The sequence below is a fragment of the Boleophthalmus pectinirostris genome, unplaced genomic scaffold, assembly GCF_026225935.1.
Source record: "Boleophthalmus pectinirostris isolate CB_2022bp ecotype Guang Dong unplaced genomic scaffold, ASM2622593v1 HiC_scaffold_21, whole genome shotgun sequence".
NCBI classification, from domain to species: Eukaryota; Metazoa; Chordata; class Actinopteri; order Gobiiformes; family Gobiidae; genus Boleophthalmus; species Boleophthalmus pectinirostris.
In genome coordinates, this window is record NW_026571175.1 from 22662277 (window position 1) to 22683172 (window position 20896).

At 35.9% G+C, this 20896-nt stretch overlaps 1 protein-coding gene across 1 annotated transcript in view; it reads left to right on the forward strand.

Moving 5' to 3' along the window:
- The window catches only part of chrna11 (cholinergic receptor, nicotinic, alpha 11), a 44675-nt gene that overhangs the window by 1641 nt on the left and 22138 nt on the right, over positions 1–20896 (forward strand). Inside the window, exons 2-5 of the mRNA XM_055157441.1 lie at positions 6271–6410; positions 10108–10152; positions 11694–11803; positions 15629–15708. Coding sequence (XP_055013416.1) covers positions 6271–6410; positions 10108–10152; positions 11694–11803; positions 15629–15708 — 375 coding nt within the window. The remainder of the gene's footprint in view (positions 1–6270; positions 6411–10107; positions 10153–11693; positions 11804–15628; positions 15709–20896) is intronic.

The following is a 20896-nucleotide window of genomic DNA, read 5'->3' on the forward strand; positions in this document are numbered from 1 at the left end:
TATGACATTAAAGAGCTCTTCTTTACACTTGTTAAATTACAGATGGTTTTATGGCTCAAAAAAACCTAGAAAAACAGGAATTCTATCTGTGAGTGGGGTTGCCTTCCAAAGATCTGATCTATAACTTGGTCTGGATTGGTCTCAATGAAGATAGAAAGTGGTTAATACCATACTGTGAAGCATTCCACCATACCAGAAAAAATACACAATGCACCTTTAAGTGATTTTAATACTAATGCACTAAATACAATGCAAATTATTAACTATACACTACTACACCCCATCTTCTGTACTAATATGTAGATACAATCATACAGTTAGCTACTAGTGATGTAGTAATTCAGCACAGAAATGATCTTGAGATTGTTAAATAAACTGTCCAATAAAAATCTCTGGCCATTTCATTGTAAAAAATGGCTAAGGACGAGTTTGAATTAATTATGAAGTGAGTGAATGAGCAGTCAATTAAAATATTATAGTCAATCAATCTAGTATACTACAGTGGTTTTGGGAATGGTCTAAAAGCACCATTTTCCATTTGCTTTAGAGACCTTTTCATTTCAGTCCAGTCCACAGTAACAGAGGCTTCTGGTAAAACAGCATGAGTCAGTCAATAGTGAAGATCTGACTGCACCTTTTCATTATACCCAGCTTTAGTCACAGTCTTGACTCATTTCATAGTCATTTCATTTATTGTAGGGTCTTAATTTGGATAGCTAAATATTAGAAATCTGTTTGAATGAAGTTGATAGAGATAATTGGCAACTTTTGGATTAAGGACTGGTGATTCATCTTTAATTGCCTTTGTACTCATCACCACATGATGATGCTGAGTACAAAGACAAAACCGACTTAATCAGTGCCATTTTACACATAAAACAGTGAAATTCATCCCTCCAAAGTTTGAACTCTGCTAACCTGGTTTTCACCAGATTGATATGTTTTTCACTCTGAATTGAGTTCTATACTTTATCCATGTGGAACTGCTCTCGCTGAGAAAAAGGAGGGACTTGCTGCAGAATGCCTCGAGCTGATTAAGCGAACCACCCCGAAGTGCCCACCCACCAGTTTCTTTTTAGTCAGTCATGGCAAAACTGTCAACATAACGTATCCAACTTGTGCCAGGTAAAACCAAAATAACTGTTGCGCTGGAAGGGAAGATGTTCATAAACGAATTTAGACGTTTTTACGATACAAATATGCGCATTAAGGGCATTATAAACCACCGTCCGCCAGCGCCGCCATGTTTGTTTTGCTCCATGCAGGCCTGGTGCTTGAGGTTGTCGTCATGTTGCCTGAAACACCTCCCTGTGTGCATAGAAGCCCTGTGATTGGGCTGACCACTGCTCAGGTCAAATTTAAACTGTACAGCGGGAGCACCTCAAGATGGAGTCTCACCAGTTTGTGAACTCACAAAAATTGCGAGAATCCATCTTGCTGTGCAAGGTTAGACCTCTGCTGCTCCAGACCACATTTTACTGACAGTTGAAACTTGATTTGATTAAAAATGAACTCATTCACAAATTAAACAACTATATTGTACTAGGTTGGATATTATGAATAATCTTTTTTGCAATTAAATATTCTCTGTACTTTTTAACTCATAGCAAAACCAAAATTAAATTGACTGTCAAAAGACTGTGCAGTGATCTACCTATTTTTAACAGGAATTTCATCTATGCAACTCATGTTAAAATCCGTATATTTTTCTTATTGGCAGTGTTGGTGAAGTAACTGTCTTCAGTCCAGTTCAGAATGCAGTACTCTGACTGGACCATGTATCAGAATACGTTACAAAACATTTTAATGAAGGCATTCAGTATTCTCTAACTAGATTTTCAAAGTATTCTTCCCATTACTGTTCTATATATATATAAATATATCAAATAGCTATTCATTTGCTTTGTGGTTTTGCTCTTTTGTTTTGTGTGAGCTGGAGGTCTCTTTGCATTATATTCTCCACAGCCTCTGAAGGGGGGGTTGCATCCTCGTGGTCCCAGGGGTATCATTGAATATAGATCTCTGTCTGTATGATGGCTTCTCAGGGATTTCAGCTCATCACGTTTTAGGTAATTGAACGATGTGTAGCGTAAAGAAATCCTCTGCCAGGTCAAATTAAGGGACAAAAGACCCTCTCTACTACTGTATATCCTCTTTTTTGTCATTTCAAATAAAAGAAAAAATTTTGAAATTCAGGACACGTCAACTCAGAAATGTCTCTCCAGTGTGGAAGAAAATATGACTCAGGTTTTTGCTTTGTAATTTGCCAAGTTTAATTTTATCCTTTGTGAAACCTTAAAAATGTTTTTCAGAAAATCAGAGCTACGCTGCTGTCCTTGTAGCTTGCTCACTTTCTTTCAAATGCTAAAAAGTCTTACACTCACAAGCACAACTAAAACATCTCAGGAAACTGAGATTAGTAATCAGATAACCCAACATCTAAATCTGATTATTAGTGTGTTACGTAGGGCTGTACACCTTTATTTGTTTTGTTTTTTATTGGTCAGTGATGTTGTAACAACTGATTTTTCAGTTTTGATAATGGTTTCAATACTAAAGCTTTAATGTAAATATCTGAATACCAGAATTGAAATCAGCATTTATTTTCTTAATACAAGAATACAATAAGACAAAACTGATCCAAATGTGTTATATAACTGTTATTTATTTACAAAATTTACATCTTTATACAAATACAAGTTCAAACATTAAGATTTTCTGGGCCAAGTACGACCAAGAAATAGTCTTATTACACCAGGATATCTGCTGTGCCGATATTTGGAAGACGATATCTGATCCAGCAAATTTTCCTAGTGAAAATTAAATACCAGTATCAGATCTGTGCATTCCTCGTCTTAGTCAGTCGATATATCTTGATACTAAATTTAATACAGTATCATTATTGTGAGCTGCTGTATCAGTATATTGCCAGGAGTATTTTTTGGTATCTTTATAAAGTCTTTTTTATGAAATACACTTCACACATTTACTGTTTTTATGATTAAAATAAATGCATTTCCTATTAACTTTGCACAGATAGTCATTTAACAAAGAAATACTGTTGCTAAAATGTATTTGGTTCTTAAAAAACAGCAACATATCACTGAGTATCAGTGCAATATATCGATTATTGCCATATCATGATAATATCATATCATGAACCATGTATCGTGTATTGTATCGAATTGTGAGGGACCCCATTATTCCCAGCCCTAATCTTTAGTCGACCAAGAATGTCTCTAACCAAGAATCAAGAATCACATGATGCCGATCCATACATGCACGTGTCAGTTCATTGATTGATTTTTAGAGTATCAGTGGTTTTGGAAGTCAAAGTAAAATTAGTATATAATAACTTGAACTAATTTTCACTCTTGTTTGCGTAGTCCTTTGGTCATACAGTCAGGATCTATAGCAAAAATGGTGGTATTTTTCAGAGAGAATATATTGTAGCTTCTTCTAAACACTTCCAAATATTTATGTTTGTTTTTATTCTTGATGTTTGCTATATTACTTTGCCTTTCTGCTTTCTGTTGTTAACACATGCTCTGGTGTCAACAGTCAGAAATAAATCAGATTACTCCCATTAGATTTTACTGGTAAAGGTGCACTGTGTAACATTTGCAGTAAAGGGTCCGCCACCTGCTTCTCCATGGAAATGCTATTGCTTTGTCAAGAATGTTCCACAATATAGACTAAACCTGTCTATCACAATGGAGACACGCAGGTTACAGCACTATGCAACATTACAGTTCAGATCTGTGGAGAGTCGCCCCTAGCCAGCCTGGTGCCACCTAGTGTCTCCGCTCAATTTCATTTCTCTCCAGAGACAAAGAGAATGTTTGGTGAATTTTATCAAGGGGAAAAATGTTATTGCCCTTCTTCCTACGGGATTTGGGAAAGCGGCGCCATACATATGTCACGACCAAATAGCAGCGATTGGTTAAATAAAAAAGTACCCGCCTACCATCAAGCGAATGAATCCTAATGCTGCGAGGTCAGACGGTTTCCACAAAGTGAAACCGGCTGATGAATCAGACTAAGACACCCCTATTCACTGGAGGAATTATTGTATTTTTGAGCAATAAAAGACCTGTAAAGAATAAATACTAGATGGATGTGTTTAATATCATGTCATGGAACATTCCAGGAAAAGCAATATATTCAAGGAGAAAATCAGGTAGCACACCCTCCACCAGAAAGGTTGCACAGTGCACCTTTAACATTTCATTTCTGTCTACTCTAGAAATACTATAATGATCCGATTTGGCTGCTTGTCTCCACAGTAGTATCCAGTTGTATTATTTTGAATCTATAAACACAATGCTTCAGTGTCTTGTGTGTATTACCCTTGAGCCTTCTAATAAGCTTATTACAGATTCATTAACTCCAATTATGTCCTGATAAGACTTCCACTTTTTCTAATTAGATTCTGTTTACCTAGCACCGCGCCTGCTCTCTCACATTTTTACTACCATTCGTCAATACTAGTTGAGGTCCTGAATGCTAATATTTCAGGTTTAGTACAGGGCAGAGCTCAGCTCTTAACCTTGACCTTAAAATGGACTGAGAAAGATTGGACTTTATTGCATCTAATTTCATCAGTCACTTCTGTGGGCTTCATGTTAATTGGATGAGATTAAAGGGATGATATGGTAATTTATAAACATGTGAAAGTGTGTATGTGCGTATGTGTTATAAAGCTTTGCCTGTATTGGCTGTAGAAGCTGGCAGTATCTCACCTCAGAGAATAGACCAGTGAGCGCTAAGGGGCCCAGTTTCATAGCCAGGCTGGCGCCACCTAGTGCCTCCGCTCACTTTCATTTCTCTCCAGGGACTAGGTCATGAATCAGAATACACTAGACGGTTTGCAAGAACGTCAGAAGTGCAAGACCAGGCACCATTCAATCAGCGAAGAGCCATACATTCTGTGTTGCCAACGATTCCCAAGATTGAGGATTTAAACCTGGAACAAAGAGAATGTTTGGTGAATTTTATCAAGGGGAAAGACTTTATTGCCCTTCTACGTGATTTGGGAAAGGCTTAATATACCAGTTAGCCCCTTTGGCAGTGCATTACATATGTCACAACCAAATAGCAGTGATTGTTTAAATAAAAAAGTGCCTGCCTACCGTTGAGCAAACAAACTCTAACGCTGCGAGGTCAGACGGTTTCCACGAAGTGAAACCGACTAATGAATCAGGCTACCAGTGTCACTCCCACGTTTTTTAAATTATTGAAGATGTATTTTAAATCTGTTGTTTGATTTGTGAATCTCTATTTTTAACAAGACTATGTATATTTCCAGGTGGATGGTCCGTTTGTCTCAATGGAGATATTATTGCTTTGCCTTGAAAGTTCCACAGTATCTATTTTACATTTATATAATTACAGCTTTTTATATTTCTAAAAAGAATATAAACAGATAGATAGATCCATACATTTGACCTGTAACTTGGCCATATAACATCTCCATGGAAACAAGCAGGTGATGGATCCTGCACCAGAAATGTTACAGTATACTTACTGTACACCTATGAAACCAGTGATCCTCATTGGCTTGACCCATCTTTTGAAAATCACTGTTCAGAATGAGACCATGTGTTATTTCCCTGGACTCTTGGTTGTTGGTTTGATCCATTGACTCACAGGTTGACAGTGGAATTCCAGCTCCCACAGATGAATGCTGTTGTTGTGTCCTTGAGCAAGACACTTAACCCACCTCGTCCCCAGTGTCTGTGTACACTGGTGTATGAATGTGTGTGTGAATGGGTGGCTCCTTGATGTAAAGTGCTTTGAGTGCCTTGAAGGTGGAAAAGTGCTAAAGAAAAATGTGACTATTTACCATGAATCATTATGTGCAGAGTAGGTGCAGTCAGGATTCATCGGTCAATGATTAATCATTGTTATAGGCTGATTCTTATGAAAAGTGCATAAGAACTTGTGACACTTTTTACTGAAATCCAACATACAATGAAATTCGTCAAGCTTATTTTATTTTATCAGTTTATTCCACATTAATCTAACATTATTATAATAACATAGTTTCATTCTCTGCATATATAAACCACTAACCCTCTGATCTGGTGAAAATATGTACTTAATTATATCACACTTCCTTTTAAATTCAACCTCCTTCACCTCAGTAACATTGTCCCTCTTGCCTCTCACAAGTGTAATGGACTGAACAAATGTCTTCTATTGATTTGTGGCTGATCTCCATTTTAAATTTAAACTCTCTCTCCCCCTCCCACCCTCTCCCTCGTTCAGTTTCGGAGCAGGGCCCACACCAGAGGAGCCTCCTGAAGAACCTCTTAAAGGACTATAACAGGATGGAGCGTCCAGTGGGCAATGACTCCCACCCCCTCACCGTGGTCTTCTCCCTCAGCCTCATTCAGATCATGGATGTGGTGAGTACAGGACCAGGCCACATATCTTACAATATTCATAGGCTCCTGAAAATGATAATAATATTTTTTTGACAGTGTTTGCTAATGTGTGCATTGTGTCACCATGGTAACTGCTGAACATTTGAACATTCCATCAGATCCAGATACATGCAGAAACCCCCAACGTGATGTAAAGTTTTAGAGACAGACCGATATTGGCACTTTTTAGTGAATCGGCTATCAACTTTACAATATTTAGCTTTGGCTGACCTGCAGCCTAAACAAAGAGGACACACAAAGCATTTTTAACATTTTAATGTGAAGAAATAATTGCCCAAAACATAATTACACAGCTCTCTTAAAGGTTGGCCACGAATATAAACGTAACAGATAAGCTCTAAAACCAATTACACTGATCACTCATTACATTAAGTACATCAGACTGCAGAAGTTAAGGAGTGCTTTGCCAAATGACACAAGGACATCAAATCAAAATATAACTGCCTTTATTAAATGTTTCACAGTCATAGTATATAAAACTTCTTATTCCCAAACCACAATAAACTGACTCCAAAAAGCGATTTACCATGACATATCATATACATTTATGTCATTATATTGTTTTCAAGGTCCTCTAGAAAGTGCCCCCAACTTGGTTAAAAATCAGTGCATCAATACTCAACATTTGTGTATTGAATGACTCATATTACACTATTTTTTGTATAATGTTGTTTCCTCCTCAAAAACATACCTGGAGTTGTGTTTTGTTGTTTTGTCTCATTCATATATGTTTAACACAAATCCTGCATATTTTGGGCTCTTGAGGTCTTCTCTCAAACAGAAAAGATTTTGTGCCGCATTGTGATGTCATGTGGTAATGCAGGAAATCCTCCACTGTGTTTTTAAGCTCCATACACCTTCACTAGAATCATTTGGATGATTTTAGTCCTGGAATTGCCTGTCTCTACTGAAGAAAAGATAAGAGGTAGCTGTTAACTTGAAAACTTGGAAGGTGGAACAGAGCATTTTGAACTTTGGCGTTACAGACAGACTATTAATAACGGGTTTCTCAAACGTTTGAATGAAACAAAACACAACTCCAAGTATGTTTTTGAGGAGTTAACAGCATTATAACATGCCTAAAAGTTCACAAGAATACATTTTGTGTAATATAGGTCCTTTAGAATGAAAAATGACATGAGGGCAGTGGTACGATTGCCACATTTATAAAACTCCCAAATTTACTTTGTGTACACCAGATGTATTCTCTTTGAATTCAGTATTTTGTTGTCGTTGTCATATGCAGTATTACAGCATGGGTCCTACTTTGTTCAGAATCAATGTTTTATTTATAGTTAGTTAATTCTAATAGTTTCTAAAGTCGCTGTTTAGTGTCATTTTCCATGTCTGGAAAGGGTTCTCTCTCGATATATTAAGCTGCATACTGTAGCATTACTTGTTGAGTTCTGCCCCATGCTGGCACTAACAGAAAAACATGAAATAATATCCCACTGTAGTTAGATAGATAATGTTTTATTGATCCCCTAAAGTTTGAGTTTGTGGCTCATAAAACATTTGAAAAGATTTTGTTTGGGAATTGGGACACAGACTGACTTTTATACCAAACAACGTAAACAAAAAAAAAAGCTTTGTTATAGGAATCTTACTGATGTATTTTATAAAAGAGTTCTTCGGGGGTTTTCTGCGTACTTTTAACTAGTCTCATAGGGACAAACAGAGGCAGGACTTTTGAGGCTCAGAAGATAAAACAAAATAAATGATGCATAAAAAATATATGAGCTAACCATAAAATTATAGTTTAAGATGTTCTTTCTGACTCAGCCAATGTCACAGAGCGCACATTTAATTTATGTCTTTAGAGATAGCGTTACATTAGACACAAGCCAATAAGACTATTTCATGGGTTACTGTGGTGGATGATGTGCTCCATTTTGTTACTTAAGTAAAAGTACAGATACAGGGCTAAAAAGTTACTCAAGTAAAAGTATCACATGAAAAAATCTACTTAAGTAAAAGTATCAAAGTACCTGTTTAAAAATGTACTTTAAGGGTAAAAATAAAAAGTATTTTGCAGACATTTTTAGAACAGTTATAGAATGAAATGTAGTGATTTTAAAGAAAACTATTTTAAGTGATTCAATTGATTTCTTAAATTTTCTAGCTGATCAGTGTTTTCTTGTATTTGGTTTGCTCAAATTTGGGATGCTAACTCAAATAAAATGTGCTAAAATTTTTTCAGTCCAGATCTAAAATGTAGTGGAGTAGAAAGTACAGATACATGCTCTCAAATGTACTGAAGTAAAAGTAGAAAGTGTCCACTGTAAAATTTACTTAAATTGTACTTTTAGTTGTGTACTTTATTACCATTGATGATTAATATGATTTGGGATTTGGGCTAGGAAAGTTGATAAGTCACAAAAAATTATTCTGCTATGTTAATGCAGCAATTTGTTTTTTTATACAGAATCAACACATAAGGTATCAAAATATCAGATAGGAATTAAACTATGGAGCATTGTCATGCCTGGAGAAACAGTGGCTCCTTTCAAACCAAACCTGCACCTATAATGTGGACTAATGAGTGTCTGGAGAGAGTGTGATGTGAATTGAATTATGTATTTGATAAGGATGATGATTTTAAGATGCTGAGAGAACTGGGTGTGAATGATGTTACAGAATTGTTATGATCCGGTCATTATAAAGACATTCTCTTTGTATATTTGATTTTATGAACTAGAACATCAACCTGCCCAGGGATGACAAGTGGAAATTAGCATTGGTGCTAAAACCTGGTACAGTGCATCTCTCTTCTGAAGATTAATGTATATTGTGCACTGTCCCTGTCTCATTAAATAAATAAACAAAACTAAATTGTATTAGTCATGGAGTTAATGATACATTGACTTCATGAATGTGACATCAGCAATCAATCAGTTCAAATGTTATTTATAGAGCCTTTTACAACACTAGAAAAGCACTCAGAGAGCACAGACCTCCGCCAAGGACTACCCCCATTTTTTATATAAATTGCGTTAAAATCAGTCTTCTGGATCAGATCCGGATCAGCCTTTGGAATATGAAAGAGGATCCCATTGTCCATCCCTGAGTCAAATTTCATGGGGTTTGGTCAATAATTAACCGAGATATTGAGAAACAAAATTTTTGGCCCCATTTACCACAATGTTAACTAAAATTTCAAAGTGATCCAGAATCCAGGATTTCTTCCGGATCACCCCCAAAATGAAATCAGTTCTTCCTTTTCACATTTCCAACAAATCCTGAAAATTTCATCAAAATCGGTCCATAACTTTTTGAGTTATGTTGCTAAACAGACAAACAAACAAACAAACAAACAAACAGACAAACGCCGGCAAAAACATAACCTCCTTGGCGGAGGTAATTACATCAAAATAAAATGTTACATTTTTGATGAAACACACTTTTGCCTGGCTGTAGGTAATAGATTTATCTTATCAAGATGTTCTCACGCTGTCTCACTGTAAATTAATCTGTGTAATCTGATTTTCACAGGCTTTTCACAATCTAATGAAAATGTATTCATTGATTATCTGATGTATGCCCTTTGATGTTTTTTTTTTTACTTTAAATGCATATGAGCAATGGTTCTTCAGTATTAAGCTAAATGAATTCATTTATATAACTTATTTCTATTCAGTCGTGTTATTATATTTTTCAGGATGAGAAGAACCAAGTGCTGACCTCCAACATGTGGCTGAGAATGGTAAGAGCCTCTAGAACCTCAAGTGCCTTTAGTTTGTAATGAATGGGGCAAATAACACGGTCAAAGCAAAAGCAGTTTTCAATAGGAACTGCTCTCAAAGCACTATAGAAGCCCACGACCTGTTCGCTCTAAATGCCATGGTAAAATGTTACAGGAATAAAGCTGCAAATCCCATTTAGTGACTGATCTATAGGGGTTAGTTTATTTATACCAGTTCAGTTTTTGCAAAAAGTTAAAATTATATATAATATTGTTAAAATGCAGGTTTTTGTATAATGACTTGGGGTGTTGTAGTCAATCAGAAATGAGATCATATTTATATTTGTGATTTAAAGATCCTATATTACACAGAATTGACTCTTGCGAGCTTTAAGCCATGTTATAACTTGTTCTCTTCAAAAACATTCCTGGAGTTGTGTTTTGTTTCATTCCCACATGCTTGAGTAACCCTAAGCTCATAATGCTCTGTTCCACCTTGTGATGTCATGTAGTGGTAGATTTCATGTTTACAGCTAACTTTTATCTTTAGTTCAGGAGAGATTGGCAAAAATCTAAATAATTCTAGTGGTGTATAGAGTTTAAAAATACAGTGGAACACTTTCTTACCATGTGACATCATGAGGTGGAACGAGGTGGTGTGTTTTCAGTTTGAGAGAAGAACTCAGCCTAAATATACAGGGTTTGTGTGTTAAACATGTGTGAATGAAACAAAACACAACTCCAGGTATGTTTGTGATGAGGAAACAACTTTATAACAGATCAGAGAATAGTGTAATATGAGCCACATTTTAGAATCTGAAAAGCGCCATTAGTTCTATTTCAGTAGTTTTATTTTAATCACAATATGTAAAATGTCATACAAAGTTAACTTAATTAGTTATAAACTAGGAGTGTAATAATAACCGAAATATCGTGATACCGTATCGTCAAAAGTCTCTCAATAATATCACAATATATCAAATTACAAGTTTCATTGTTATGGTGCAGCAATAGCTAAAAAAAACAAAACAAAAACAGAGGGAACTACATCAACCATGATCCTTTGCTCTATTTTGGTGCTAACAACATGAAGAAATAGCAGTTCTAAGCAGTTTCAAATCTTAGTTCTTTGAATTAAGTCTTGTCAAGGCATTTTAAGAGGAAAAAGTAGCATAGTCACAATTTTGTTAGCCTCCACAAAATATTGCAAAAAATATTCGTAATATATCGTGAAAACATAGTACCGTGAGATTTGGATATCGTTACATCCCTATTATAAACTATTTTCTTTTCTTTAGGTTTGCATACTTTACTGTAATAGGTTAAAAGTGCCTGTCAAGACAACATTGTGCCCATAGTTGAGCACAGAATTCACAAAAATAATGACTTTTCAATATAACAATCTCTCAAAATTTGCACATTGTAAACCAGCATTTTGTACATTACCCCAAATTCACCAGAAACTTTTGAGGGTGAATATGATACTATTTTTATATACTGCTCCAACCTTGAACTGAACAGATAATTTATAAATCCAAATGGCATTTTGTTGTGATTTTCAGAGTTGGTACGATCATTATCTTCAGTGGAACCAAACGGAGCACCCAGGCGTCAAAAACCTGCGATTTTCACACGACCAAATATGGACACCGGACATCCTGCTTTACAACAGGTAAAACTCACAAGCCTGTTGTATTATATTGGGACAGTGGTGGAAGGCAATAAAATAGTAAAGTTCTGTACTTAAGTAGAATTCTGAGGTATCTATCTGTACTTTACTTAAGTGCATTTTACAGTGGATACTTTTTACTTTTACTTTACTACATTTGTGAGCAGGTATCTTTCTACTCCACTACATTTTAGAACAGGACTGAAAAGTAGAAATACTTTTCATTTGATTTTAGAGGTTATTTTACCATGTTCGTGGTCATTTAAGTTTTGGAGTTCAAGCTTGGGCATTGAGCAAACAAAAATAATTACCGGTACACAAAATTCATTAGAAAAAAAAAAAAGATTCATATTAATACTGTTAGCCAAAATCTGTATACTTTTTAATCAGTATCACTATATTTTAACAAATCAACAACATTTGAAATACTTGAATAGTCAAGTGTTAAAAGTTTTATATGGCTCTTTTAAATGCTTATTTTTATAGTTATAGTTTTTTTTTTATTATTTTCTTTGGTCAGGTGACATATTCATGAATAAAACCAAAATAACACATAACACCTAAATTATTCTACAGACTGAAGGGGTTTAGGGTGAAGTATGACAATTATTTTTGTCTAACCCTCTTAACACTGAATACAAAATGGCCGAAAACCTATTTGCAAGGAAAGAATGTAATTTGTAGGAAAGAATATAAAGCAGTAAGGCAAACCTCAATATGTAAAAGAGTCTGAATGTTCTTCTACCCTTTTCACAAAGAAAGAAAATGTTTTCAGAAGACTCATTCTTGAGAAGACTCAGTTTTTTTATTTTTTTATTTTATCACAATCTGGTAACAGTGTGAATTATAAGAAAAGTAATAGTTATTGATTGAAGATGATGAAGTTACACAGCTGTTTATCTCAGCTGTTTATCACAAGAACAAGATAAGCCTGTTTTAATATTGTTGCCATATTGTGCTGTCCTTTTCATTTTCTTTTTTAATTAACTTCTTTGTCGAGCAGAAGGCAGGAACGCCAGCTCCATTTCTTTTTGCTCATTTTATAAAACATATCACAAACTTAAATTACAAACAGTTGTTGATATTAGATGTATTATCAGTGAATATTACATTAATTTAACTTCTGAAACTATAATTTAACTTTAACTTTTTTTTCTTTTACAAAGTTATGAGAGAAAATATGCCCACTCACAATTTGCACCTCTAAAAAAGTGGATTGTGATTTAGTTATAATATTGGTGAAGGGTTAGGCAGATCAGTTCTTGTATTTTTACCTCCGCCAAGGAGGTTATGTTTTTGCCGGCGTTTGTCTGTTTGTTTGTTTGTTTGTTTTTTTGTCTGTTAGCAACATAACTCAAAAAGTTATGGACCGATTTTGATGACATTTTCAGGATTTGTTGGAAATGTGAGAAGGAAGAACTGATTTCATTTTGGGGGTGATCTGGAAGAAATCCTGGATTCTGGATCACTTTGAAATTTTAGTTAACATTGTGGTAAATGGGGCCAAAAATTTTGTTTCTCAATATCTCGGTTAATTATTGACCAAACCCCATGAAATTTGACTCAGGGATGGACAATGGGATCCTCTTTCATATTCCAAAGGCTGAACCGGATCTGATCCAGAAGACTGATTTTATCGCATATCAAAAATGGGGGTAGTCCTTGGCGGAGGTCTGCGCTCTCTGAGTGCTTTTCTAGTCTTATCTATGTTATAATGCTGTTTCCTCATCAATAACATACATGGAGTTGTGTTCTGTTTCTTTCACACAAGTTTTAACACACTAACCCTGCATGTTTAGGATGTGATCTCAAATGGAAAACGCTCTGTTCCACCTTGTGATGTCATGAGATAATGCAGGAAGTGCTCCACTGTGTTTGTGTTCCATCTTATCAGCGAACCAGATCTAATCATCCATACTAGGGATGGGCATTTGATAAAATTTTCTTAATTGATCATTGGGAGAATTAACAGTTGATTTTCGATTAATCATTAATGTTTTTATATTAAAATAATAATCATTATTATTACTATTATTAATCTGCATAAATAAACTCAACTTTACAACATATAAACCATAACCACTATAGAGCCACATCAGCCCGTTTGAGATTATAATGTGTTTAATGCAGCTTTGACACATTTGTTTGCATTTTACAGAAACTTAAAACTGCATAGCTAATTTGCATAAACTATAAGCATTGCTCTTAGTGCAGCTTTTAATTTAACAGTCATTTCACTCACTTTATTCATGTTGGTCACTTTATTTATTTTGGCTACTGTTGTGATGAAAAGAATGAAAAGTGTTTGTCTTTTGGACGCATGCGCACTCAACTTTATGTTGCAGTAACCAGGATACTGTGTTTACATGCACCATGACGAAACCAGGCTACTCAAAAAACCCAATCATACCCAGGACATTGATGTGCATGTACTCACTGAGTGGTACAGTCATCTCCAAGGTGCCAGAGCTCAAACGTGGGACTCTGACACCACAACTCCAGTGTTTGCGCTGTCAGACGCAGTCTTGTGTCCTTACACTACACACAGCAACCTACATTCAGCTTGTTGATTAAAAATGAACATGACCAAATAAAATTCTTAATGATCAGTTATCGATTAGTCAAATAATCATGCCCATAACTAATCCATGCAAATAACGGACCTTAAAAACCCAACCATAACTAACTTTTAATTATCTTCTAATTAAGTGTTATCACCTGTTAGCTGTGTGGGTTTTGTGAGCCCCGTTGGCGGACAGCATAGCAACCGCACTCAAACAGTCCCAATCTATCTGGCTGTTGCTACGGCTTTGTTCAGAGATGTTGCTAATAATATTTCATTAGCATCTATTATTAATATGCTGTACAGGCTGGGTGATGTTTTTGTTATTCTGTCCAACTGAAATTTAGGGATTCAGGATTAATTAATTTGTATAGAACGGGAAAGTTATCCTGTAGGCTATATGCTGTATTTTGTTTTCATCCTCAGTATTAATTTGTTGCGATTTTTTCTTAACATCTAACATTTTAAAAAGTCATATTTTAAAGGTGCATTATGTAACTTTTTCATCAAATGCTTTTCTACATCTATATGTTATTGCTTTGTCTGGAATATTTCACAGTATGGTATTAAACTTTTCTATCTTCATGGAGACCAAACCAAAGTTACAGGTCAGATCTGTGGAAAGGCACAGACCCTAACACCTGCTCACGATAATAAAACCATCTGTAATTTAATAAATGTAAGGCAGTGTTGTTTAATGTCATACTGTGGAACATTTCACGTGGAGCAATGACATATCCATCAATATAAGCAAATGACAGACTCCCAACCAAAAAGCTACATAGTGCACTTTTAAGTTGTTATTTTGGTGTTTACATGTATTGCCTAAATCCTTTTAGCATGGAAGGTGCTCCAAAATACTTTGCATGCATGTATTTTTTCTCTTATTTTGGTCTCCTCTCCACCAGTCTGACCTGTATATTGACATCACCTGCTGTTATTGCTTTCTCTAGAATGTTCCATAGTATAGATTAAAGGTGCCTATCAAGAGGGAGACAAGCAGGTTAGAGCACTACATCACATTACAACTCAGATCTATGGAGAGTCGCCCCTATTCACAGAAGGAATTATTGTATTTTTGAGCAATAGAAACACCCATAATAAATAAATACTAGATTGAAATGTCTAAAGTGAATAAGAAATAAACAAAGCTCTATTTATGTATCAGGTGGACAAAATAGTCTAAGATTGTCTAAATCTAAGATTGAAATGTTCCATAGTGCCCCTTTAACCCACTGCCCTTTCTCTCCTCTGTCTTTCCTCAGTGCAGATGACGACTTCGACTCCACCTTTAAGACAAACATCCTGGTCAACTCCAGCGGATACGCGGAGTACTTACCTCCAGGTACGTCCCAAATACTTCTCCATCCCCCTTATCACCGTCCCCGTAGAGATGCTTTTCTATGTTTGTGCTTTTAATATTTTATCACAACAAACACCAGTCCCTACAGCTTCATACTCTATAAATAGTATTTCCTTGCTTCTTTTCTGTATTGCCTTTCCTTAAACCCCTTGTAAGCCCCTGAAGAGTCCTATGGGTTTTGTAAGCAGCGGTCTTTTTCTTCATGATGCCAGATTACAACGGGGATGAACTTTAATCCCCCTTTAGGTGAGCAAAGAGTGGAACTAGTCTGAGTGCTGTGGTTCTCAAACTGTGGGGCAGGGGCTTCTAGTGGTACACAAGCTCTTTATATGAGGAAACGAAGGACTGCATGTAGGTTTGTGAAAATTAAAGGTCCTGTATCTCTACATGACAAGGTGGAACAGAGTGTTTTCTGTTTAAGAGAAGAACTACAATGTGCAGGATTTGTGTGCGTGTTAAAGAAAGAAAACTCAACACCAGATATGTTTTTGATGAGGAAACAACACTACAACATAGATCAGAAAATAGTGTAATAAGGGCCCTTTAAAGCTACAGTATTAAGCAGAAGACTGAGTTAAACGTTAAAAGTCTTGGCTCAAAACATACCAAACCTGTACAGATTTTTTAAAGAGATGTTTGAGTGTAGTGAAGTAACTAGAATATGTATAAATGTATGTATTTTTAGGTTATTAATGTTTGAATGTATTTTGTACTGCAGTGTAATTTAATGTAGTGTAGAAGAGCCCATGCAGTGAAGAGTGCGAGAATTAGCTCTTCCTACATACTCTGAGATGAACCGATATGGGATTTTTAGGATTTGGATTGTTTAGAATTCAGAGAAACTGGTGGCCTATAAGCTCTGCCAATATTTTTGGTTCTATATGTTGGGCTGATTTTGATTATTTTCCCCAAAATATGTAACTTAAATTTACTACAAACTCACCCAAACCTGTAAAAGGGCAGTGTAGTCACATTTTGTGCTATCTCTTTGTTTTAACATATTTAAGTTTTAGAGGTGGAGGATCCACTGCTTGCAACATACAATATCTTGCATTTGTTTAATTACAGGTGTTTTAGAACTTAAAAAAAACATGAATTCTACCATGTTCAGGCTTGCTTCTCCATAGATCTGACCATTGAACTATCTACGTTGTGGTTACCCAGTTTATTTCCATACTGTGGAATAATCAACGCAAAACAGTAATATCACATAGAGACAAGCAGGTGGCGGACCATGAGCCCAGAAAAGTTACAAAGTGAACCTTTAAATTTAAGGTTTGTGTATATATTTGGCAGCAGATTGACCAAAACAAAATATCAGCCTGTACTGGAGATTTATAGTCAATAGCTGTTAAAGCTAAGTAGCTCAGAAGTAAAAATATTGGCCCGATATATTGACCAACTCAGCCAGTATCAGCTGTGAAACTTGGACCTCAATCACAAAGTTTTTGGGTCCATTTTTAAACGTTTCTGTAGGATTGCCATGGCATTGTCTTAAAATTGTCACCCACTCAGTAATAAAAATTAAATAAATGTGATATTTCTTTGTGTGAATATTACCCCGCTCTAATAAGAACTATCACCAGGCGTAAGATTGACAAATTAATGAGGACATGAGGACTAAACTTGCAATTTGCAATGACTGAATTTCCTCTGGGATCAATAAAGTATCTCTCTCTCTCTCTCTCTCTCTCTCTCTCTCTCTCTCTCTCTCTCTATCTCTGTCTATCTATCCATCTCTCTCTCTCTTTCTTTCTCTCTCTCTGTCATTCACATTGCGATAAATTGATTGTGATTCTGTGTCTGTCTCTATCTCTATCTTTCTCTTTCTATCTGTCTCTCTGTCGTTCATATTACAATAAACTGATTGTGATTCTGTATCTATCTATCTGTCTCTCTCTATTTCTATCCATCGCTCTCTCTCTCTCTTTGTCGTACACATTGCGATAAATTGATTGTGATTCTGTATCTATCTTTCTCTATCTGGCTCTGTCTATCCATCTCTCCCTCTCTGGTGTTCACGTTATGATAAATTGATTGTGATTCTGTGTCTATCTATCTGTCTTTCTTTCTCTATCTCTGTCTATCCATCTCTCTCTCTTTGTCATACATATCGCAATAAATTGACTGTGATTCTGTATCTGTCTCTCTCTCTCTATCTCTGTCTATCTATTTATCCATCTCTATCTATCCATCTCTCTCTCTCGATTGCTCACACTGCGATACATTGATTGTGATTCTGTATCAATTATCTATCTGTCTTTTTCTATCTTTGTCTATCCACCCATCTCTCTCTTTCGCTCTGTCGCTCTCTCTGTGATTCACATTGCGATAAATTGATTGTGATTCTGTATCTATCTCTATCTGTCTCTATCTATCTATCTCTTTCCTCATCTCTTTATCTCTCTCTCCTTCATTCACATTGCGATAATTGTGATTCTGTATCTGTTTGTCTCTATCTCTCTTGATTGTGATTCTGTAGTTCCACAGTGAAAGAAAGTACAAAAGTTTCTGTGGTTGAAGCAAAATATGCAAACTAAGTCTTACCTATGAATTGAAATGAAGGCCTGCGATGCCTATCAAAGCCTGCCTTTCCATTCTTTTAAGCTAGCATGTTTATTAGCGAGATTGCGGTGGACATAAATACAGTTCTGTGTGATGCCTGCCTCTGGACAAAAGCCAATTACAGAGAAGACGAAAGAGACTGTTGAAATCGCGGGTTCTGTTCGGCGAATAAATGAACAGAAAAATAAGAAACTGGAAGAAAGTCCTAGCATTGAAAGGATTTTTTTATGTTCTTTCTGTGGCTTGCAGGCCCTGTTATTGTCAGTAAATAAAAAGCAGAACAGTGTGGAGACCGCTGAGTTGGGGGAGTTTGACACAGAGACGATAATTCAAACAGAAATACTCAGAGCTGCTGGCTGTCTATGGTAATACGGACATCTCTTTTCATTCACTGCTTAGGGGTTATAGATTGTTATAGGGGAATGTAAACAAGGATTGAAGGCGATTTAAGGCAGCATTTGTAACCTCTAATAGGTGTTCTAGTGTCAAAAATGATGTATGTTTATTTAGGGATTGTTGTGAGCAATGCGGAGAGGCTGCTTCCCAGTGCTAAAAATAAAAAAAGCACTGAAGTTTCTGTTTAAACCTGCAGCACAAAGCAGCTATACTAAAACTGACATAAATATTGAAATATATAAGTGTAGCTCTATAACTCTTTAGTTCTGTATTGCATTTGTATTTCTTGTGTAATAGAAACAAGTGAATAATTTTTTTCCTTGCTGTTTTTGTTTCCTCAAATTATGAGTTTATTAAAAAGTAAATCCTTAACCTTTTCAGCAGGTGTCAAACTATATTAAAACAGTATTTTACTTTTCATTTCTGTTCAAAAAGTGTAGTTGTAAGAAAGTACAGATACCTGCTCTCAAATGTAGGGAAGTCAAAGTAAAAAGGATCCACTTAATGGTAAAGTACAGATTGTTACGGCTCGCGGCCTGGCTCCACCTTGCCTGGCGCTCCCCGTTTGTTTTACCGCTTGTGCCTTCTGTATTTGCATATGCTGTGTGGTACCTGGCGCCTGATTGGTGGGGTGTGGTCCCGTCGCTGTTGGGCTGACTCAGATATTCGTCGTGCCTGGTTGGAGGATTGACGTCACGCTCCTCCAGTCCCCTTCCTACACATCCCATTGTCTCATCCAATAAGTGCAATAAGTGCTGTGCGCCTGTTCCTCCTCGTGGCTGGATCTCAGTTTCACTTCGCCACTTGCATTGATAGACGTGTCTCTGGTTGCCTCTCAGCGCTACTACAAATTGTGTATTCTGACTCTAGAGGACCTATTATTTGTTTGTAAATGCCAGTTTGGCTCGGCCGTTGGGCATTTGTATTTTCTTTGAGTTATTTATCCCATTACAGGTATTGTTTAGTTGTATTATTAATTTTTGATATATCTTATGTAAATCTTCTTTTTGTTATTATACTTACTTACATTTACTTTATAAAAGCCACTTATATTACATCATATCTGGTTTGTGTTACACTCCTTTGTCCCTAGCACTGGTTCGTAACACAGATGCATAAAATTTATACTTAAGTGCCATACTACTACTAATAATAATACTTTTACTTCTTTTACTTCGTCATGTTCCACTGCTAAAAATAATAAACACAGAAGTCACTGTTTAAACCTGCAGCACAAAGCAGTTTTACTACAAACTGACATAAATATTGAAATATATAAACCTACCTCTATAACTCTGCAGTTCTTTATTGCCTTAATCACATTAGCATTTGTATTTCTCTGTAGTAAATATTTAATCTACATAGTTTGAAATTTACAAGAAATGTAAGTCTGCACCCCCAGTAATCAGTCAGAGGTACATTTTATTGCTAATATCGGTATTAAATGTTTTATCATAAATTAGCTTGGACCTTTTTATTTTGGCAGCACCAGCCGAACGCCCACATGAGCCCTCTGCAGTACAGTCTTCTGATAGACACTAAGGCAGTTTGTTCTTGTATTGTCAAGTATCTGAACAAATTCTTTGTGTACCTTATTTGTACGTTGTTAGGTGCACTTTGAGGCTTTTCTGATGAAGGGTCCACTATCTTCTCATATCCATGGATCATTGCTTTGTCTAAAATTTTCCAAAAGATGACTTTATCTATCTATTGCATTTATGTCATTGCATGCTGTTTTATTGATCCAAATACCTTTAAGTGAGCAGGATTAATGTATTTATTTTTGTCCTTGTAAGCCTCCATGTATGTTTAGACCATGCTTTTCTCTGATTGGTTAATTCAAGTGTCAGTCACGCACACATCAGACCTCTGGGAGATTAGACTGGGCCCAGACTGTCTAATGTCTAATAGTATTGATATTTGCAGCTGATGTCAACAACATTTTCTGAGGTATGATGCTAACTGAAAGCACTAATTTGTCTGAAGCTCTGTTACTCAAATTACACAGCAAAAAGTGGAGTGCTAAAATGGACTCTCACAGAATAAATTTCTCAGGGTTTATATGTTCTAGAGTTAATTTAACATTTTTGGAAATGTTATTTAAGTAACACTGGACCAAAATTCTTGTTTAGCCCCGAAATCAAGAGTTATATTAACACTTTGAGAGTAAACGGATAATACTTTGTTGGGTTATCCTGATTTAGCTAAA